This window comes from Mustela erminea, chromosome 14 (assembly GCF_009829155.1).
Source record: "Mustela erminea isolate mMusErm1 chromosome 14, mMusErm1.Pri, whole genome shotgun sequence".
NCBI lineage: Eukaryota > Metazoa > Chordata > Mammalia > Carnivora > Mustelidae > Mustela > Mustela erminea.
This window is the reverse complement of record NC_045627.1, coordinates 21,916,254-21,937,263: the sequence shown is the minus strand read 5'-3', so window position 1 is coordinate 21,937,263 and position 21,010 is coordinate 21,916,254. Positions and strand designations below refer to the sequence as shown.

The window sequence follows — 21,010 nt, the reverse complement described above, 5'->3', positions numbered from 1 at the left end:
GTCTTGTACTTGTTCAGATTCTAAAGGTTGTAATTTATAAAAGAAGCTTTTTCATTTTTTGTTCACGGAAGGTTATGAAGACTGTATGTCAAAACTCAGGAAATGTTACTTTTTACTTTTTAGTTTTGCTTACACTTAAAGATCTCTTATTTTTCATTAAAGTTTGCAGATTTTCTCATATTTACAACTCAGAAGTCAACTCTATTGTGAATATAAAAGCAAATGCTGTTTGATTGTAACAGATAATTATCCTGACCTCTTTGCAAAAAGAGGTGTTTATATTCAGTTAATTAGTGGGTTCCCAATTTACATTGTACAGGGAAATTGTTGTATCAGAGCAGATATTAAAAACTGTGTAGAATAATTTTCTTCTTTTGTTTTTAATAACAAGTGAGGAAAAAGATGACCTGGGGAGTAAGATAATTAACACATTCAGCTTTAAGCTCAAATGTGTCTGACCCAAAGTGCCCAAAACAATGCAGGGTGTAGTGATTATTTTAAAAACAAGTGAATTTAAGAAATATAGATCTGCCATGGTAAGAAGCATTATTTTGAGGAAAAACTAAAACGCAGTTCTCTATAAAACATAAAATGGCTGGGGAAAAAAATGGTCTTGCTCTCAAAGGACCAGATTTATTAATTTGGCTCTGTCAAATAACTAGATTAATTTGGGCAGAGTCACGACTATCTGCCGAATCAGTGTCTTTGCCTGTCAAATGGCAAGTAAGTGACATGAAGGGAAGACCATCATTTTTTTTTTTAAAGATTTTTTATTTATTTATTTGACAGAGAGAGATCACAAGTAGGCAGAGAGGCAGGCAGAGAGAGAGAGAGGGATGCAGGCTCCCTGCTGAGCAGAGAGCCCGATACGGGACTCGATCCCAGGACCCTGGGATCATGACCTGAGCCGAAAGCAGAGGCTTTAACCCACTGAGCCACCCAGGCGCCCCAAGACCATCATTTTCTTGAGTGACCTCAGTAGACCCAGTGCCTCGCACTGAGTCATAGAAATGGGAAGAACTTGATAATTATTTGTTTAAAGAGTGATACTGGGGCGCCTGGGTGGCTCAGTGGGTTAATCCTCTGCTTTCAGCTCAGGTCATGATTCCAGGTCCTGGGATCGAGCCCCACATCGGGCTCTCTGCCCGGCAGGGAGTCTGCTTCCCCCTCTCTCTCTGTCTGCCTCTCTGCCTACTTGTGGTCTCTCTCTGTCAAAAAAATAAATAAAATCTTAAAAAAAAAAGAGTGATAGTACATAAATAACAATGCACTTATATCACTGAGTGGTAAAAATAAAATAGATGCCTGTAAATTAACTTGAAAACCTCCTGCAATAAATCACCATTGTTTTCTGTCTATCGGAACATCTAATTCTATGTGTCATTCTTGTAGTGTGCTATAGAGAAAACATGCTTGAACCATTTTATGTTTGTAAAAATGTAAGATGGCATCAAAGGCTGTTTCATAGTTTGCATCCCATTATGCTAAGTACATCCAGAATTTTCAGTGGCAACAGAAACATTAGCGGGCTTTTTTTTTTGAAAAGGAACAGCAACACAACAAAGAAGGTACCATCCTTGACACCTGTGTCATAGAATGGCCCTTTTTAGAGAAGTTCCCCATCCCTGTCTCCAGAGTTCAGAACCACCTCATACCACTGGAACTACTGTCTGGGAAGATTGTGAGTGTCTTTCCCTTGTCCAGAAGGCATAATTTCAGACTGTTTGATGGAGTGGCACGCTATTTCACGCGTGAATATTGGATAGTTCTGGCAGCTTCCTTCGGGCCGCGGCTCTGCAGGGAGAATCACGGGATTGAGAGGGTGGAAGGTTGATGGTGGCAAATAGGTTGTGGGATAGGAAGAGAGTGGGCCAGACTCATAACTGTGCCCCCACCCCGCTGTTACCAGCAGCTCTAAACTCTCCATTGTGTTTTCCAGGATATGAATGATTACCCGCCTGTATTTAGTAAACGGATCTACAAGGGGATGGTGGCTCCGGACGCTGTCAAGGGCACACCCATCACGACCGTTTATGCCGAAGACGCAGACCCCCCTGTAAGTAAGGGACAGGGATGGGTATTCAGGAGCTTAGCAGAGAGGACCTTGCGCGCTCACACAGGACACACTTTCTGGGCAGCACGTTCAGACGGTCTGAGTCCACTCTGTCCTCCCCAGTCATTTCATGTGTGCTCGCCTGTAGCACCCATGGGGACACATGTACTTCACACAATTATTATTGAACACAATTAAGCAGATGCCTTCTATGTTGCTGGAATTCAGAATTTGCTATTCGCCAATGTATCCCACATGAATAATAAATAGAGTTAGAAAAGTTCTCTGTGTTCAGAGTCAGTATCATTTGGGCTCTTTATTTAGGACAGTATAAGATTAGTTTAACTGGTTTAGGTTTCATCTTTAAGAGTTTTCCATTTTAGTCACATATTACTATCAATGGATGACATAATAGTTACATTGAATGTGTTAATTTTGGTAATTTTGGTAAATATTAATATGTTTTTTAGAACATATTTAATGCAGTCTTTATTATCCAGAATTTTACCTCTTTTGAGATATTCCAGATTGCCTTCCAAAATAGAGGGTTTTCGTTACAGCAGAAGTGAGGTAAATTTTCCTTAGTGTTATTATGTTGATGAGTGAAAAGTAGCATGCAGAAAAAATAGTACCTATATAAAATGCTTTGTGTAAATAATGTGAGCACTTTATAAATATTAATTAATCTCTTAATAGCAAAATAATGAAGATCTAGATGTTTTACTTTTGAGTGAGCTTCCACCATTAGTCAGGGGCTGATATACTCTACAAAAATAAAAGAAATATTAAATAAGACATTTAAAAAAAAACAAGAAAATAGAGAAAGACCCAAATTTTATAAGTGATCTAGGAGTTCTGTTTCATATTGCTAATATAAATAGTATTTGTGTAATGCCGTTTATTTAATAAAAGGTGAATGACTGTCAGAACATTTTTAACCTTCAACTGTGACAGGTCATATGCAGTCTTTTGTGACGATAAGGTCTTGAAAAATAATAATGTTAACATGAAAGCAGTAACCTTTCCGTCAGAAGCTCCTTTTCTCGAGTGTGTTAAAATGTCTTTGAAACTGTTTTATTGCATTCTGGGAAATATGATAGGCAAAATTTTGTAGATTTGGACACACTAGTCAATATGGTGAATATGAAATTGGTGCTATATCTGCTTTTAATATAAACTGTCAGAAAAAAAATATATATATATATATAAACTGCCAGAGGTAGAAACTACTTTGAAATGAAGAGTACACTTTCAGTTCTCTCCAAGGCATGTGTTTTGAACATCAAGTCTATACTGATTATTGTGCTAACCAATTTTTGCTCTCCAGACCGGAGAATCTTCTAGGAAAAACAGAACTGCTCATAGGAATTAAAACACACTCTACTAAATGAGTATAAACAAGCCCAGCATCTTAAAGTACTCAAATATCTTTCTCTTTTTTAAAGATTTATTTATTTAAAAAAGAGTGTGAGTGAGGTTGGGGACAGAGAGAAGCAGACTTCCCCGCTGACTTGGGATCCCAACACAAGGCTCCATCCAATGCCAGGACTCAAACCCTGAGATCATGACACGGGCCTTAATCAGGAGTCAGATGTGTAACAAACTGATCCACGCAGGCACCCCCCAAAATTTGTATTTCTAAGACATTTATATTAGCACAGAGTGGAAGGTAGTGTTAAGATTAATGGCATTAATGATAAGAGACTAAATGTAGGTATGCTGATCCCCTATGTGCCACATACCTCAGGTGTGGGTACAGATGCCAAAATCCTCACTTTCCTTTAGGCACCTGCCACCTTGGTACCTGGCTGGACCTTCAGATCACCCCACCAATGTGAGAGAAGTTGTCTCAGTCTGTTGTCTGTTCCATAAAGAAATGCTACTATTTATGTAAAATATCTAGAAAGAGGCCCTCAACTTGTGGTGAGATAAATGATTAGAATAGTTTAATGGGGAAATTAGATTTTGTTACTCATTTTTTTATTACCTTAAATGGGTTTGAAGATCAAGATCTTACTCCCTTCATGGGTAGATAGCACATTTTTGGGTAGTCCAGGCTTTGAGTCTCATTTATTATCTTTGGATCTTTCCTTTTTTGCAGCCTGACGTGTATGGAAATTTATGGAAATTTACCAGTTTCAAATTCCATATTTCTGTTAAGAAGTTCTTAGGTTTGTATCCCCAGTAGTAGTTTCTCACATTTAACATCTAATGCTGGCTTTTCAGTAGGTGAAAGACAGATGATAGTCATTCAGTGGAAATACCGAGCATATTTATTTCAGTTAGGGAGTGTGTATTTTGTCAGACTCAGTTTTTTAAGTTTTTTATTCTAATTTCAGTGTGGTTAATGTACAGTGTAAGAATAGTTTCAGGTGTACAATATAGTGATTCAACACTTCTGTACATTACTCCTTGCTCATCGTGACAAGTGAGCCCCTGAGTCCCCCTCACCTATTTCCCCTCCACCTCCCTTCTGGTAACCATCAGTGTTCTTTGTAGCTAAGAGTCTGTTTCTTGGTCCCTCTCTCTCTCTCTTTCCTTTGTTTGTTTCTTTTGTTTCTTAAATCCCACGTATGAGTGAAACCATATGGAATTTCTCTGACTGACTTATTTTGCTTAGCATTATACTCTCTAGCTCCATCCATGTTGATGCAGATGGTGAGATCTCATTCTTTTTTATGGCTCAGTAATACTTCATTGTGTACATATACCACATGTTCTTTATCCACTCATCTGTTGATGGATTTTGGAACACTTCTATAATTTGGGTATTGTAAATAATGTGGCTATAAACATAGGGGTGCATGTATCCTTCTGGATTAATGTTTTTGTATTTTTTGAGTAAATACCCAGTAGTGTAAATCCTGGATTATAGGGTAGTTTTATTTTCAACTTTTTGAGGAACCCCCATACTGTTTCCCATAGTGGCCGCACCAGCTTGCACTCCCACCAATAGTGCACGAGGGTTCCCCTTTCTCTGCATCCCTGCCAACACCTGGTATTTCTTGTGTTAATGATTTTATTCTTTCTGACATGTTCTCAGGCTTAGTGCTGATACTTGACACACCAGCAATCTTCTGCATAACCAGTGTTCAACACTGAGTTTTCTAGTGATTGCTGGCAAGCTGGATCCCTTAAATTAACCTAGTTGCAACTGGGCTACACCTACACCAATCAGAAATAAAAGCTCGATTCCGTGAAAATATTCAGAACATAAATTTCACATTACACAACTTTCAAAAGTATTATGATTGATTTTTACTTGTATAATTTTATGTCAGTGCCATAAATCCAGAATATGTATTTTTTTGAATGAGGTTACTGAGTATTTTCTACTTCGTTGCTATTATAAACATTCCGTAATTAGAAGATACCGTTCAGGGCTCCCATGTGTAAGTATCTTTGGAAACACTTTGTGTATTTAATGGTCTCTTTTCCAAACTAGAAAGGAAGGTCCTCAAGGACAAGAATCAAAACTTAACTCCAGTTTGCACGTCCACATCCAACGCTATGCTTGAGACTTTGCAGTCTCTTAGGAAACATTCATTAGATAATTGAATAAATGAATAAATTAACAGGGATTTCTATACTCTCCAGAACTGACAAAGTACACCAGATATTCAGAAATTGAGTGATTTATGACAATGGGAACACTTGGGTGTCTCTAGTTTGGCCATCGAGGGCTGTGCAAAGAGAGCGGGTGGTGCATGTGCAAGACAGAGCAGACTGACATCTGCGCAAGGTGGAGCAAGTCTTCTTCACCCTCCTAGCCTGGCCATGGCCACAACTCAGCAATAATAATGTTCGCCTCAAGAGACTGGCCACCTCCTTTTTAAGACATTGTGTTTCCTCTAAATGAAGGGAGAACCACCTACTTTTAATCCAGAAAGTAGCAAAACAAAAACCTTTGAAGTATCAGATGGATAACCTGGATAAAGTCTTTTTTTTTTTTTAAAGATTTTATTTATTTATTTGACAGAGAGAGAGAGATCACAAGTAGGCAGAGAGGCAGGCAGAGAGGGGGAAACAGGCTCCCCGCTGAGCAGAGAGCCCAACATGGGGCTGGATCCCAGGACCCTGAGACTATGACCCGAGCCGAAGGCAGAGACTTAACCCACTGAGCCACCCAGGTGCCCCCTGGATAAAGTCTTAAAGCCAAAGAGAGCACCGTTGCTGAATATAAATGAAGAATTTTAAAATGCATGTTGTACAGAACTGAAGTGCTCTGGACAGGGGGTGTGGGGGGGACAACCTCCCAGGGACTTGTTTTTTTCCCACTGAATTAAAACTGTTAGGACTTTATTTTCTGCCTTGCTTTTGTGACAGCGTTGGCATTAAGGAGTTCACAGAGATGTGAATAGGTAATGACTGATCATTTTGGATATTAAAAACCGCTAACCTTTTCTTTCTGCTCACCAGAGACCTCTCAATCCAACTTTCACAAAACAAAACTGCAAGTGTAACTTCCATTTGCATATTTTATTTTTCCAGAAGCTGCAGGCCAAACCCCGAGATACAGGAGTTCTGTTTGTGGGCAGGGCAAGCGCCTGACGGAACGGGACCCCTTGTGAGAATGTAGATGCAGAAAAGTTGGCATAAATAAATGAAGTTTACATTTTGCTCATTTCCAATAAAGTATGAGGAATCCATGGGGGATCCCTTTCCTCATGGTTATATAATTCTTTCCACTTAATGCATTTTAGGACGTTATAGGATTCCCATTTAAAGTCAAGTAGTAGTTGGAACATGTTCAATATTAGCAATTGTCACACTCTTGTTTGCGTATATTCGTGTATTATTGACATGGAAAACTTTTTTTTTTGGATTTTGATATTCACTTATGAAATACATATGCTCCCTAAAAGAGATCTTGCATGTTCTCAATAGTAATTGGCTTTAAAAATCAGTTAAGTATTCTCATTATAGGGGCGCCTGGGTGGCTCAGTGGGTTAAAGCCTCTGCCTTCGGCTCAGGTCATGATCCCGGAGTCCTGGGATCGAGCCCCACATCGGGCTCTCTGCTCGGCAGAGAGCCTGCTTCCTCCTCTCTCTCTGCCTGCCTCTCTGCCTACTTGTGATCTCTGTCTGTCAAATAAATAAATAAACAAAATATTAAAAAAAAAAAAAAAAAAAAAAAAAAGTATTCTCATTATATTTTTTTCAGAAATAATTTTTATAAAAGGCCAATAATTACAAGTGTGGGTTACTTTTGCCTCTGCTGAGATTTTGAGAGCTATACTAGCCACTCAGTTTAGACAAGCTGCCTGAAGAATTACATCTAAAGTGTTTTCACAAGTGGCTTTAACATCCTTCTCAATCATTCAAGTTTCATTGGTCTCTAAGAGAGCAAAAAAAAAGGTGGTCAGGTTTTCTTTCCTATGACGCATACCCGATGTTTTATGAAATTGACGTGATGTCACCAAATAATGCCAAGTCAATACAGCGATCTTGTCAAAATCATTAACCCTCCAGTTAGTGACTCTGTTGCAGTCTAAGAGCAGAGGTAGGGCCGAAGAAGAAAAGCAATCATTGTCTGTATCCATGATTTGCCACCTGCTTGCTTTGTGGGCAAGAGTTCAAAGTAGTCCGGGCCACGAGTTTGAGATTGTATTTTTGTCTCCAGATAATATGGGTGTTCTGCATTCTTTTCCATTGATGTCTTTACAGATTTGACTTTCATCACCCACCACATACTGGCTTGTGGAGTTATTCTGTACGGATTTAGATTATTGCTAGCAAGGTAGCAAAAATTCTGCTGTCAGAGCTCAGAGGCTACTAACCACATTCACTGACCCTGGAGTATATGGGGGGAAGTGCACACAGCTTAGTGTTTTGTTTTTTTCCTTCACATCAAAGCTGTCAGGGAATAGTTATCAAAAACTGTTTTTGCGATGCATGTCAGCTTGTGAAAATTGAGTTGATGTAGCCCCAACCTGCATCCCTCTGGTCTCGAATACTTAATTAGAAAGAAACCACACAGTGAGACAGTTGGGACTTGATCTTTAAAATGACAATGAGCTATAATTAGATTTGAGAGTATAAATGAGTAGAAAAGGGAAGGTTTTATGAGAAAGTTTACACATGATTAATGTCTAGAAAAGGCTTATCTAATATTTTAGGAATCTGTGTCATTTTCCTTTTGTGGCTTATTGATTCCTTTCAAGAACAATTACATTGTTAGCATTACTTGAGATCAATATTAGATTTAAGTGTTTCAGAAGTAAATATTGCTCTTCTAATTAAAAACCTGCCATCTTACTTGGACTTAAAGGGCGTTTTTCTTGTGTTATGAATGGTAAGTAACATCTGGGAAGTTTAGGGTTATTTGTTTTGTTTTGTTTTTAGCATTTACAAAAGTGTCACCCAGTGATACATCAGTGACTTACACCATTTTTTTTTTTAAGAGAATATGCCTCATGGGGTTAGGATTCCTATACACATTAACACAAGTTTTCCAAAGTAACTGAGTGAAATATAGCAGACCTTTTCTGGAGCTCACCTAGCAACCTCCCTTAGGCTTAAATTATGTGCTTTATTGTGAAGTTCTTCCAGGGAAAATGGAAAGAGACCCTCTGAAAGAGTTTCTTAGCTTCTCATGATCTGGACTTGGCCTCAACAACCCTCAAAGCCAAGCCACTGGTAACTCTTGGTCTTAGAATCTCCACTCCACACTTCTTCCCTATCCTTAAACACTGGCCATATGAAGACAGTAGACCTACAATCTAATATGTGCCTGGCACAACACAGATACCTCATAAAACTTACTGAATGAGTAAACCAATCAGAAAACATTTATTGTGGACCTAACAATTAAGAATATGGCAAGACAGACACAGAGATCAAGCCATGGGAGTGCGTATTAAAAATGCCAAGAAATGCACCAGTCTGTAGAGAATGGGGGAATATGTGTGTCCCGGTGATGTCTAAATCTACTCCAGATAGGAATTCAACTCTGAAAATCATATAGGGGATTCATTTAAGTGAGGGTAAAAGAAATAGCCAAAGGAAATGTATTCAAAAATTGCAGAGTCAAAAATATCCGTCTTATGACCATGAATTTATGTAACATGATTGGAATATGTTTGATTAAATATATGTTAGCTACTTAAAAGAATAGCCCACAGGGCACCTGGGTTGCTCAGTTGTTAAGCGTCTGCCTTCAGCTCGAGTCATGATCTCAGGATCTTGGGATCCAGTTCCCCAACAGGCTCCCCGCTCAGTGGGGAGCCTGCTTATCGCTCTCCCTCTGCTTGCTGCTCCCCCTGCTTGTGTTTGTGCTCTCTCCCTCTCTCTCTCTGTCAAATAAATAAATAAAATAGTTTTTAAAAGTAGCCCCAAAACATCAGGACTGTCTTAGATACCCATTTGTAGACTGGAACTATGGCAAATATGGTTTTGTGAAACCCATTTTATCATATAGAAAAATGGAAGCTTACTCAAGACTTAACAAAAAGCAGTGATAAAAGTCAGACCTATGGGTGCCTTGGTGGCTCAGTCATTAGTTTTCTGCCTTCAGCTCAGGTTATGATCCCAGGGTCCTGGGATCCAGCCCCACATCAGGCTCCCTGCTCAGTGGGAGTCTGCCCCTCTACTGCTTGCTCTCTCTCTCTCTCTCTCTGTCTCCCTCTCTCTCTCTCAAATAAATAAAATCTTAAAAAAAAAAATCAGAGCTACACAGTGGAACAGTGATTTGTCTCTGAGATGCAGTATTTATTGGATGAAATAATAAATGAAAGCCAAGAGATTACTTAACAGATTTGCTTCATTTAATCATTAAAAAAAAAAAAAATACCGGGGTGGACAAAGGAAACAGAGAAAGCAGAAATAATAAAGTTATTGAAATGGAAGAATTAATAGTGATTGGGCAGGAAGCTGAAGATACTGATGAAATAAAAGCAAAATCAAAAGTGAATCACAGCCTTCTGTCTCGACTGATGAAGACACTGGTGATATTAGTTGGTGGAAATAAGGTAGATGGAGAACAAAGCTCTTCTAAGAGGAAAATATTGAGATCAAAGAAGGACATAGTCCATTTTAAATGATTTCAGAACACATGTGTGCCACCAACTACAGAAGGCTATGTCATCCTCCCAGATCTGGGCAGGATTCTAGTGCTGGGTCTGGCAGAAACTGCTCTCTTTCCCAGGATTATAGGCTCACCCAACAAGGGAATGCCTAACACCTAGTGCTGAGAGGAGCCTGGAGGCAGACGGCAGGAAGGGCCATGAGTTCTTCTCATAGGTCAGCAACACCACGGGGAGGATGGAGCACAAGCTCAGTGGCCACAGCTGTTTCCATCTGATGCCAGGGGGACCTGGCTACATTGAGAGGGCCAGAGAGGGATCCAGTAGAAAATATGGGAGTGAGAACACAAGAAAAGTGCAGAATAGGAGCCACCCGGATTGAAGTTGATGTGAGAGTAGTGAATACATCCTCCAAGAAAGAATATGGTAACCAGATAAGCGAAAACCTTGGAAATAAGTCCTCAGGTTATGCCCTCTTGAAGATGGGCCAGGGGTTGAGGAGGGAAACAGAAAGTTTGAGGGGCAGGAGAGAAGTCTTCTAGGCATGTAGTTCAGAGCAAAGGAAGTGTTCAATGCAGAGAAGGAAATTAAAAGGTAAAGGATTTTTTTTTACAGACCGGGCAAGATGAATGACATCAAGCTGAGTAGATGACCTTAGTTCTGTTGATTAGACTTGTGGGGAATCTCAGTGGTAAGCCATCCTCTGCTGCTCTCCTGCAGCTGGCTTTCCCTTTTATTTGTCATGTGTCTGAGTTATTTGGGGCATGACTTTTATCTATAAGTCACTTTTTTTTTGTTTTTGACCTTGTTTATTTTTATCACATCTGTTTCGAAGAATTGAATTCTGCATGAAAATGTCTGGCATTTTAATTCCATTTCCCAGATGCATTTACAATAACTATTTATACTTATTTTTGTATTTAAGCATATGCATGATTTATGCCCATCTTTCCATATTCTGATGCATCCCTTTTTAAGATCTATACTTTGTTGCCTCTCATGGATTACTCCTGTATGTCTTAAACTTTGTAGGAAGGATACATATGTTGTGGGTTCCAAGTATGAAATTTTCTTTTGCTTATACATGTAACATATGAGTTGACAGGCTATTACTGCCTTAAGTTCAAACTTTTACTTTTTAAAACTATATATATGTTTTCCCACTATTTTCTGTATTTTTACTTATTTATTAACTTATTTAGGGAGAAAGAGAGAGGAGGGATGGGCAGAGGGAGAGAGAATATTTCAAGCAGACTCCCTGCTGAATACAGAGCCTGACAGGGGGCTCCATCTCAGGACCCTGAGATCATGACCTGAAACCAAACCAAGAGTCAGTCGCTAAAACTACCAAGTCACCTTTCACCGGTATATATTGAGAAATTCTTTGTCTGTATTACTTGTTTCTGGTATATGATGGTCCCTTTCCACCTGCAAACTTACAGAGTTCATCACCCCAGGATAGTTTTAAGTAATGTCAGGGCTACAGAGAGATTGGCTGGTCTCATCTCCTCAAGCCCCTACTGGCCAGCCATGCATGGGTAATTCACGGTCACTCTGTCCCTGAGTTCTCCCATTTGTAAAACGAAGACAAAACAACATAATTGAACTATTTTCTTTTTTTATTTTTTATTAACATGTAATGTATTATTAGGCCCAGGGGTACAGGTCTGTGAATCGCCAGGTTTACATACTTCACAACACACTTCATAGCACATACTTTGCCCAACCACCCTCTCCTTACTCCCCTACCTCCAGCAACCCTCAGTTTGTTTTGTGATATTAAGAGTCTCTTATGGTATGTCTCCTTCCCGATCCCATCTTCTTGTTTCCTTTTTTCCTTCTCTACCCCACAAACCATCACTTTGCCTCTCAACTTCCTCATATCAGGGAGATCATATGATAATTGTCTTTCTCTGAATGACTTATTTCGCTAAGCATAATACCCTCTAGATCCATCCACATCATTGCAAATGCCAAAACTTCATTTCTTTTTTTTAAGATTTCATTTCTTTTGATGGCTGCATAATATTCCATTGTGTGTGTTTGTGTGTGTGTGTGTATACATATATATGTATATGCAGCCGTCAAAAGAAATGAAATCTTAAAAAAAAGAAATGAAGTTTTGGCATTTGCAATGATGTGGATGGATACATATATATGTATACACACACACCCATATATATGTATACACACACACACACATATATATCACATCTTCTTTATCCATCTACCTGTTGATGGGCATCTAGCTTCTTTCCATAGTTTGGCTATTGTGGACATTGCTGCTATAAACCTGTGGGTGCACGTGCCCCTTTGGATCACTACATTTGTTTCTTTAGGGTAAATGCCCAGTAGTGCGATTGCTAGGTCATAGATTAGCTTTATTTGCAAGTTTTTGAGGAACCTTCATGCTATTTTTCAGAGTGGCTGTATCAGCTTGAATTTCCACCAACAGTGTAGGAGGGTTCCCCTTTCTCTGCATCCTCTCCAACATCTGTCATTTTCTGACTTGTTAATTTTAGCTATTCCAGCTGGGTGAGGTGGTATCTCATTGTGTTTTTGATTTGTATTTCCCTGATGCCGAGTGATGTGGAGCACTTTTTCATGTGTCTGTTGGCTATCTGGATGTCTTCTTTGCAGAAATGTCTGTTCATGTTCTCTGCCCATTTCTTGAATGAATTCTTTGTTCTTTTTTTTTTTTTTTTTTTTTTTTGATACCTTGTTCTTTGGGTATTGAGTTTGATAAGTCCTTTATAAATTTTGGATAATAGCCCTTTATCTGATATGCCATTTTCAAATATCTTCTCCCATTCTGTCAGTTATTTTTTGGTTTGTTGACTGTTTCCTTTGCTGTGCAAAAGCTTTTGATCTTGATGAAGTCCCAATAGTTCATTTTTGTCTTTGTTTCTCTTGCCTTTGGCGATGTTTCTGGGAAGAAGTTCCTGCAGCTAAGGTCTAAGAGATTGTTGCCTGTGTTCTCCTCAAGGATTTTGATGGATTCCTCTCTCACATTGAGGTCTTTCATCCATTTTGAGTTTTTTTTTTTTTTTTTTTTGTGAGTGGTGTAAGAAAATGGTCTAGTTTAATTTTTTTGCATGTGGCTGTCCAGTTTTCCCAACACCATTTGTTGAAGAGACTTTCTTTTTTCCACTGGACATTCTTTTCTGCTTTGTTGAAGATTAATTGATTGTATAATTATATGTTTACTTCTGGGCTTTCTATTCTGTTCCATTGATCTATGTGTCTTTTTTTGTGTCAGTACCATACTGTCTTCATGATGACAGCTTTGTAATAGAGCTTTAAGTCTGGAATTGTGATGCCACCAACTTTGGCTTTCTTTTTCAACATTCCTCTGGATATTCTGGGTCTTTTCTGGTTCCATATAAATTTTAGGATTATTTGTTCCAATTCTTTGAAAAAAAAATGGTGGCATTTTGATAGGGATTGCATTAAACATGTAGATTGCTTTAGGTAGCATAGACATTTCCACAATATTTGTTATTCCAATCTATGAGCATGGAATACTTTTCCATTTATTTGTGTCTACTTCAGTTTCTTTCATAAGTAATTTATAGTTTTCTGAGTACAGATTCTTTGCCTTGTTGGTTAGGTTTATTCCCAGGTATTTTATGGTTTTAGGTGCAATTGTAAATGAGATCAACTCCTTAATTTCCCCTTCTTCAGTCTTGTTGTTGGTGTATAGAAATGCAACTGATTTCTGTGCATTGATATTATATCCTTACATTTTATTGAATTCCTGAACAAGTTCTAGCAGTTTTGGAGTGGAGTCTTTTGGGTTTTCCACACAAAGTATCATATCATCTGCAAAGAGTGAGAGTTTGACTTCTTCATTGCTGATTTGGATGCCTTTAATTTCTTTTTGTTGTCTGATTGCTGAGGCTAGAACTTCTAGTACTATGTTAAATAGCAATGGTGATAGTAGACATCCCTGCCATGTTCCTGATCTTAGTGGAAAAGCTCTCAGTTTTTCTCCATTGAGAATGTTATTTGGGGTGGGTTCTTCATAGAAACCTTCGGTGATATTGAGGATGTACCCTCTATCCCTAAACTTTGAAGATTTTTGATCAAGAAAGGATGATATGCTTTGTCAAATGTTTTTTTAGCATCTATTGAGAGTATCATATGGTTCTTGTTCTTTCTTTTATTAATGTATTGTATCACATTGATTGATTTGCAGATGTTGAGCAAAACTTGCAGCCCTGGAATAAATCCCACTTGGTTGTGGTGACTAATCCTTTTAATTTACTGTTGGATCCTATTGACTAGTATTTTCACATCTGTGTTCATCAAGGATATTGGTCTGTAATTCTCTTTTTTGATGGGTTCTTTGTCTGGTTTTGGGATCAAGGTAATGTTGGCCTCAGAAAATGAGTTTGGAAGTTTTCTTTTCATTTCTATTTTTTTGACCAGTTTCAGGAGAATAGGAATTAATTCTTCTTCAAATGCTTGGAAGAATTCCCCTGGGAAGCTGTCTGGCCCTGGTCTTGTGGTCTTGTTTGTTGGGATATTTTTGATGACTGCTTGAATCTCCTTACTGCTTATGGTTCTGTTCAGGTTTTCTGTTTCATCCTAGTTGACTTGTGATAGTTTATCCATTTCTTCCAGATTGTCAAATTTGCTGGCATATAATTGCTCATAATATATTTTTATAATTGTTTGTATTTCTTTGGTGTTGGTTGTGATCTCTCTTCTTTCATTCATGATTTTATTTTTTTGGGTCCTTTCTCTTTTCTTTTTGATAAGTCTGGCCAGGGGTTTATCAATCTTACTAATTCTTTCAAAGAACCAGCTCCTAGTTTCATTGATTTGTTCTATTGCTTTTTTAGTTTCTGTTTCATTGATTTCTGCTCTGATCTTTATTATTTCTCTTCTTCTCCTGGGTTTAGACTTTATTTATTGTTCTTTCTCCAGCTCCTTTAGGTGTAGGGTTAGGTTGTGTATTTGAGATCTTCCTTGTTTCTTGAGAATGACTTGTATCCCTATATATTTTCCTCTCAGGACTGCCTTTGCTGTGTCCCACAGATTTTGAACTATTGTGTTTTCTTTATCATTTGTTTCCATGAATTTTTTCAACTCTTCTTTAATTTCCTGGTGAATATGCAGAGTTACCCACTTGATTTTGGGAATATTTTGGTCTCTTAGAAGAAGCTACCTTCCAAAATTTTAAAGAAAGAATATATAGTATTCTATATTTATTTATTTCTAATAATAAATAGATATTAATATGTCAATAATAAATAGATATTTATTTCTAATAATAAATATTAAGTATTTATTTCTTTATATCTTTCTTTATTCTTTATAGTATAAAATATATATATATATGTATATATATATATATATATACACACACACACACACAAATAAGGATAAACATGATGAAGGGATGGAATATGACTGTAAAGATGAAACTTAGAAAAATTTCTAAAAAAGGAGTTGATGAGATAAGTTGGTTGGGATAAGAAAGAAAAAGAAAATGGAGAGAATTTGCTCAGGCTGGAGACTAGAATAAACCCTGTGCTAGATTTAGGGTATATTTTGATCTATTAGAAGAAGTTGTCTCCCGTATTTTTTTTTTAGAAGAAAAAACCCTATGTGTATACAAAAGATAAAGTTAGATACAATGAAAGATGAAATGTGACTCTAATAATAAATGTTCAAAAAGTTTTTTTAAAGAAAGATATTGTTAAGATAAACTAGTTAAAAGAAACATTAAAAGAGGAAAGAATAAAAGTTAAAAAAATTAGAATAAGAAAAAAAAATAAAATAAAAAAAAATTTAACTTTGCAAGACTAAGGAATCATGGGGAGAAATCCATGAATTCTGTGCTTTGCTTTCCCCTCCTCTGGAATTCTGCTCTTCTCCTTGATCAGTGAGCTTGGTCTTCACTGGATTTCTGGCTGATCTTCTGGGGGAGGGGCCTGTTGTAGAGATTCTTAAGTGTCTTTGCCTGAGGCGGAATTGCACTGCCCTTGCCAAGGGCCAGGCCAGGTAATCTGCTCGGGTTTGCTCTCTAGAGTTTTTGCTCCCTGAATGCTTTCCATAGAGCTCTGGAGGACCAGAATGAAAATGGCAGCCTCCCAGTCTCTGGCTCCAAGGAGCCGAGAGCATGGGGTCCTATTCCTCAGTGCACCCTCGGAGACAAGTGCTCAACCACCCCCGTTTTCCTGGTCTCTGACCGCACTCTGAGCTCACCTGGCCTGTGACCAAACGTCTCTTTCTCTGGCACACAGCCCCATTTAGAGTCTCCAAACCCAGCAGATCCCTGCTGCTCTTCCAGGGGGGTTCTTCCTGGATTTGCCACTTGTGGGGTCCCTGCTCAAAGAGCAGTGGTGTGACTGTGCCATGGATCACAGTTTAAGGTAACCTCAAGTTGAGGGTTCACTCCTTTGCTCTGTCTCTGTAGCCAGCTTCCCCACTCTCATACCTGCAATCTCTGCTACACTCAGACACCCCAATTCTTCTGTAACCCTGTGGGACCTGAAACCACACTGTCCCTGTGAGGGCTCCACCCCCACTTAGGCTCTGGGGTGATGTCCATCAGTGGAGCAGGTTCTGAAGGTTCTGATTTTGTGCTCTGTTGCTCTACTGCTTGCCGGGAGCTGGCCCCTCCTCCCATGGTCTATCTTCCCTTGGCTTTGGATTCATTTCTTCACACATCCTACCTTTCAGAAAGTGGTTGATTTTCTGTTTCTAGAATTGCTGCTCTTCTTCTCTTCAATCTCCTGTTGGATTTGTAGGTGTTTGAAATGGTTTGATATCTAGATGAACTCCTGCTACCTGATGTCATCTCAGCTTGCTGCTACTCTGCCATCTTGACTCCTCCCCCAACATAATTGAACATTATATGCCATGAACAGCAGCTGTCCATCGTCCCTGAGCAACCACAACATTATCACTATCTTTTATGAGGTTGACTACTTTAGGTACCTCATATAAGTATAATCATGCAGTATCTGTGCTTCTGTGATTAGCTTAGGTCACATAGCATAATATCCTCAAGGTTCATCCATGTTGTCACAAATGGCAGGATTTTATGATTGTTTAAGACTGGATAATATCCCATTGTATAGAGATAGCACATTTTTTTAATTCACTGACGAATCTTTAGGTTCTTTCCTCATCTTAGCCATTGTGAATGATGGGAGTACACAACACATATCACTTTCAGATCCTGATTTTCATTAAAAAAATAATCCTGGCTGTACACCTAGTAGTAGGATTGCTAGGCTATAGGTTAGCTCTATTTTTAATTTTTTGACAGACAGACCTCCATACTGTTTTCTAGACTGGTCACACCAATTTGAATTCCTACCAATAGGAATTCCTACCATTTCAATTTTTCCACATCCCTGCTAGCATTTTAATTATGTTATGTTGGTCACTATATATGGCACATCATTAGTTTCTGATGTTGTGTTCCATGATTCACTGCTTGTGTAGAACACCCAGTGCTCCATGTAATCCATGCCCTCCTTAATATCCACCACCAGGCTAACCCATACCCCCACCCAACTCCCTTCTAAAACCCTCAGTTTGTTTCCTGGAGTCTGGAGTCTTTCATGGATCATCTACCCCTCGGATTCCCCCTCTTCATTTTTCCATTCCTTCTCCTAATGTCCTCCATGCTATTTCTTATATTCTACAAGTAAGTGAAACCATATGATAATTGACGTCCTCTGCATGAGTCATTTCACTCAGCATGATCTCCTCCAGTCCCATCCATGTTGATGTAAAAGTTGGGTATTCATCCTTTCTGATGGCTGAGTAATATTGCATTGTATATATGGACCACATCTTCTTTATCCATTTGTCTGTTGAAGGGCATCTCAGCTCCTTCCACAAGTTAGCTATTGTGGACATTGCTGCTATGAACATTGGGGTGCATGTGCCCCTTCTTTTCACTACATCTCTATCTGTGGGGTAAATAACCAATAGTGCAATTGCTGAATCATAGGGTAGTTCTATTTTTAATTTTTTTAGGAATTCCACACTGTTTTGCAAAGTGGCTATACCAGCCTGCATTCCCAGCAGAAATGTAAGAGGGTTCCCCTTTCTCCACAACCTCTCCAACATTTATTGTTTCTTGCCTTGTCCCTTTTTTTGCCATTCTAACTAGTGTAAGGCTAACATTTGTTACGTTCTGGATTTTCTTGATAATAGCCATCCTGACTGGTATGAGGTGATACCTCACTATGGTTTTTATTTGCATCTCCGTGGTGATCGGTGATGTTGAGCATCTTTTCAAGTGTCTGTTAGCTGACTGGATGTCTTCTTTGGAGAAATCTCTATTCAAGTTCTTTGCCCATTTTTTAACCGGATCATCTGCTTTGTTTTTTGTTGTTGTTATCCTAGAGATCTGCCGTACAACATTGAACCTATAGTTAACAACACTGCATTGTACACTTAAAAATATGTTTTAAAAGTAGATCTCATGTTAAATGTTCTTACTGCAATAAAAAAAGAAAAACCGTACTTATTGTGAGACCAACATGAAGATTATATGATAGCATTTGTGCAGAGCAAGTAGTGTCTGCGATATAGTAAATATTCAGTAAGCATTCTCTGTCATTGTTTTTATATTTATGCTGGTCTTTTTCAGGCTTTGAATCTTTGATATTTGTCTTCTATACTTATTGTTTGTACTCTGTCACCTTTTTGCTTTTCTTTTCATCTGCATTCTGTGAGAGCCTGTGAAGGTCCAGTCTATTGAGCATGAGATGGGGGATGAGTGAGATGTGGGGCAGTGGAGGAGCTGAGCCTCTGGCCCGTCACTGTGACCCCGTTTTCCCAGCTTGATGTCTTCTCACAGTGTGTTTGCAATGGAAGAACCGGAGCTGAGTGTTCTGTGCTTGGGTTTCTGGTTGACCAGACCAACACTACAGCTGCATGCAATAGCTCATGTGGCTTCACCTTGGCCCTTCTACCCAGCATGATAATGTAGGGCCCTCCACCCCTTCTCTCCCCAGCCCCAAGCTGTCCTTACTGCAGAGTCAAAGAATCCCAAAGCGTTCAGGGAAATCTCTGTGCCAGGAATATAATCAGCCATAGTGGAAACTAACACATGAGAAAAATTCCCACACAACCATGATCATTATTAAGACTGAAATATCTTGAGAAATTCTAGCACAGCAGGATTTTATGAGCATAGAGCAACAAGAATAAAATGCAATGACCTAATACTCAGTGAACACAGTAAGAAAGAGAAAATAGCACTATTATATAAAATTCTTTTAAAAAGCAAAAAGGCGTGTAATATGCAAGTTAGGTTTTCCTCCCAAAATGCTGCACACTGAACAATACCAGAATACCACTAGTTCATGGTAACAAAGACAGATATTCCCACGTGTAGATATTTGAGGCAGCTAGGGGTTGGCTGACCTTGTTTTCAGGCTGAAGGTTGTCCTCAAGTCTGGTTTACATACCTCTTCCTTCAGGGATCCATGCTTAAACTAGCCTGCTCTGTGCACAGGGAAGGACAGGACCATGAGAGAACTTGCCTAAACACATGGTCGCATGTCCAGCCGTGTGTCCCAGGTTTCATAGTCCACTGACCAAAACAAGTCCCACAGCCAAGCTCAGAATTGGTGAGGCCAGAAGTGGAGGAAGAAGGAGTGATCATTTACTGAACAATTGTGCAAGGTACCACAACAATCTAGTTAAAAGATATTTCTTAAATTCATTAAAATAGTTGCCTTAGAAAAAGAGGTAAGAATGAGTTGTGAGGATAAAAGGATGTAAAAGAGAAAGAAGTATGTCTTGATCCACCTATGGCAGTGTTTCATAAACTGTGGGTTATATTAACTTAAATCTCTATCTTTGTGTTTGAAACAAAATAAAAATCTCCCAATATTTATTGAATGTTTGTGCATCCAGTATTAATTAAGGGCACTGCATGGAATGTTAAGAACTAACATTGTCATGTTTCCTTGACTGAGAATTTCAAACTTGTAGAGTTGGAAATCAAGTAGAAATGACAGACCGTAAAAAGCTCTAAGAAGTGAATCTTTAGGGTGCTCTGAACTTAGACAAAAGAGAGACTGATTTGTCTGAGAGTCAAGGAAGGGTCTGGAAAAAGTGACAGAAAGCTAAGGTCTGAAATAAAAAGAGGTATTTCCAATGCAAGGAGACATGGCAGAATTAGACCCTAAAGTCGGAGAAAGAAAAATAATTTTCAAAAACCAAAAGGAGGTAACTTTGCCAGGAGTCTGGAAAGGAAAACCAGAGTCAGAATCTATAGAGTCTGATAGGCTTGAAGAGAGTGACAAAATTTCCTTTCCTAAGAAAAATGGGAGGGTTTTAAGGCAGAAGGGACAGGATCACTAATCACTAGCTCTTCTGTGGTTTCATTCCTATTTTAAGTTCCTTTGGGTTTATGAGTTTGTTTATGTGAGGCAAGTTGAATGTGTGCCCACTGTTATTTTTAGAAATTTCTACAATGTATCTCAATGAAGAAATTTTACAAGGAATGCATTATTTGTTATTTGATGTTTTGAGGGGATTGAGTTATGTTTACCTTTGAAAAACGTATTTGCCCAAAGATTTAGAGTTAAATTACCCTGACACAAATACTTCTTGGGATTTTGGATAGTTATGTTGATACCACATTGGTAGAAACTCAACTGTATGCACAATCTATGTTATATTAGGTCAGTGACATCAGCACAAGGCACCTGTCTCTGAGATTTTTGACTCACTGTGTTGCCCACACCTGACAGTTACTGTGGATGTCAGACAGTGGGGAGGAGAGAGGAAGAAAGAAAAGCACATTTCTTCTTAGTGGTCACATGGAGAGTTTGACTTTCCTTAGCATTTGGTCAGATCCACTAAAAAAGCTATTATGATTACAAAAAGCAATATAAACCATTTTGCAGTAATCCATAATGCTAAATCATACTTGGGAGGTTAGGTGA

At 38.6% G+C, this 21,010-nt stretch overlaps 1 protein-coding gene across 1 annotated transcript in view; it reads left to right on the top strand.

Moving 5' to 3' along the window:
• Nucleotides 1–21,010, top strand: part of PCDH15 (protocadherin related 15) — a 1,723,534-nt gene that overhangs the window by 1,511,980 nt on the left and 190,544 nt on the right. The window contains exon 24 of the mRNA XM_032313059.1: nt 1,940–2,056. Coding sequence (XP_032168950.1) covers nt 1,940–2,056 — 117 coding nt within the window. The remainder of the gene's footprint in view (nt 1–1,939; nt 2,057–21,010) is intronic.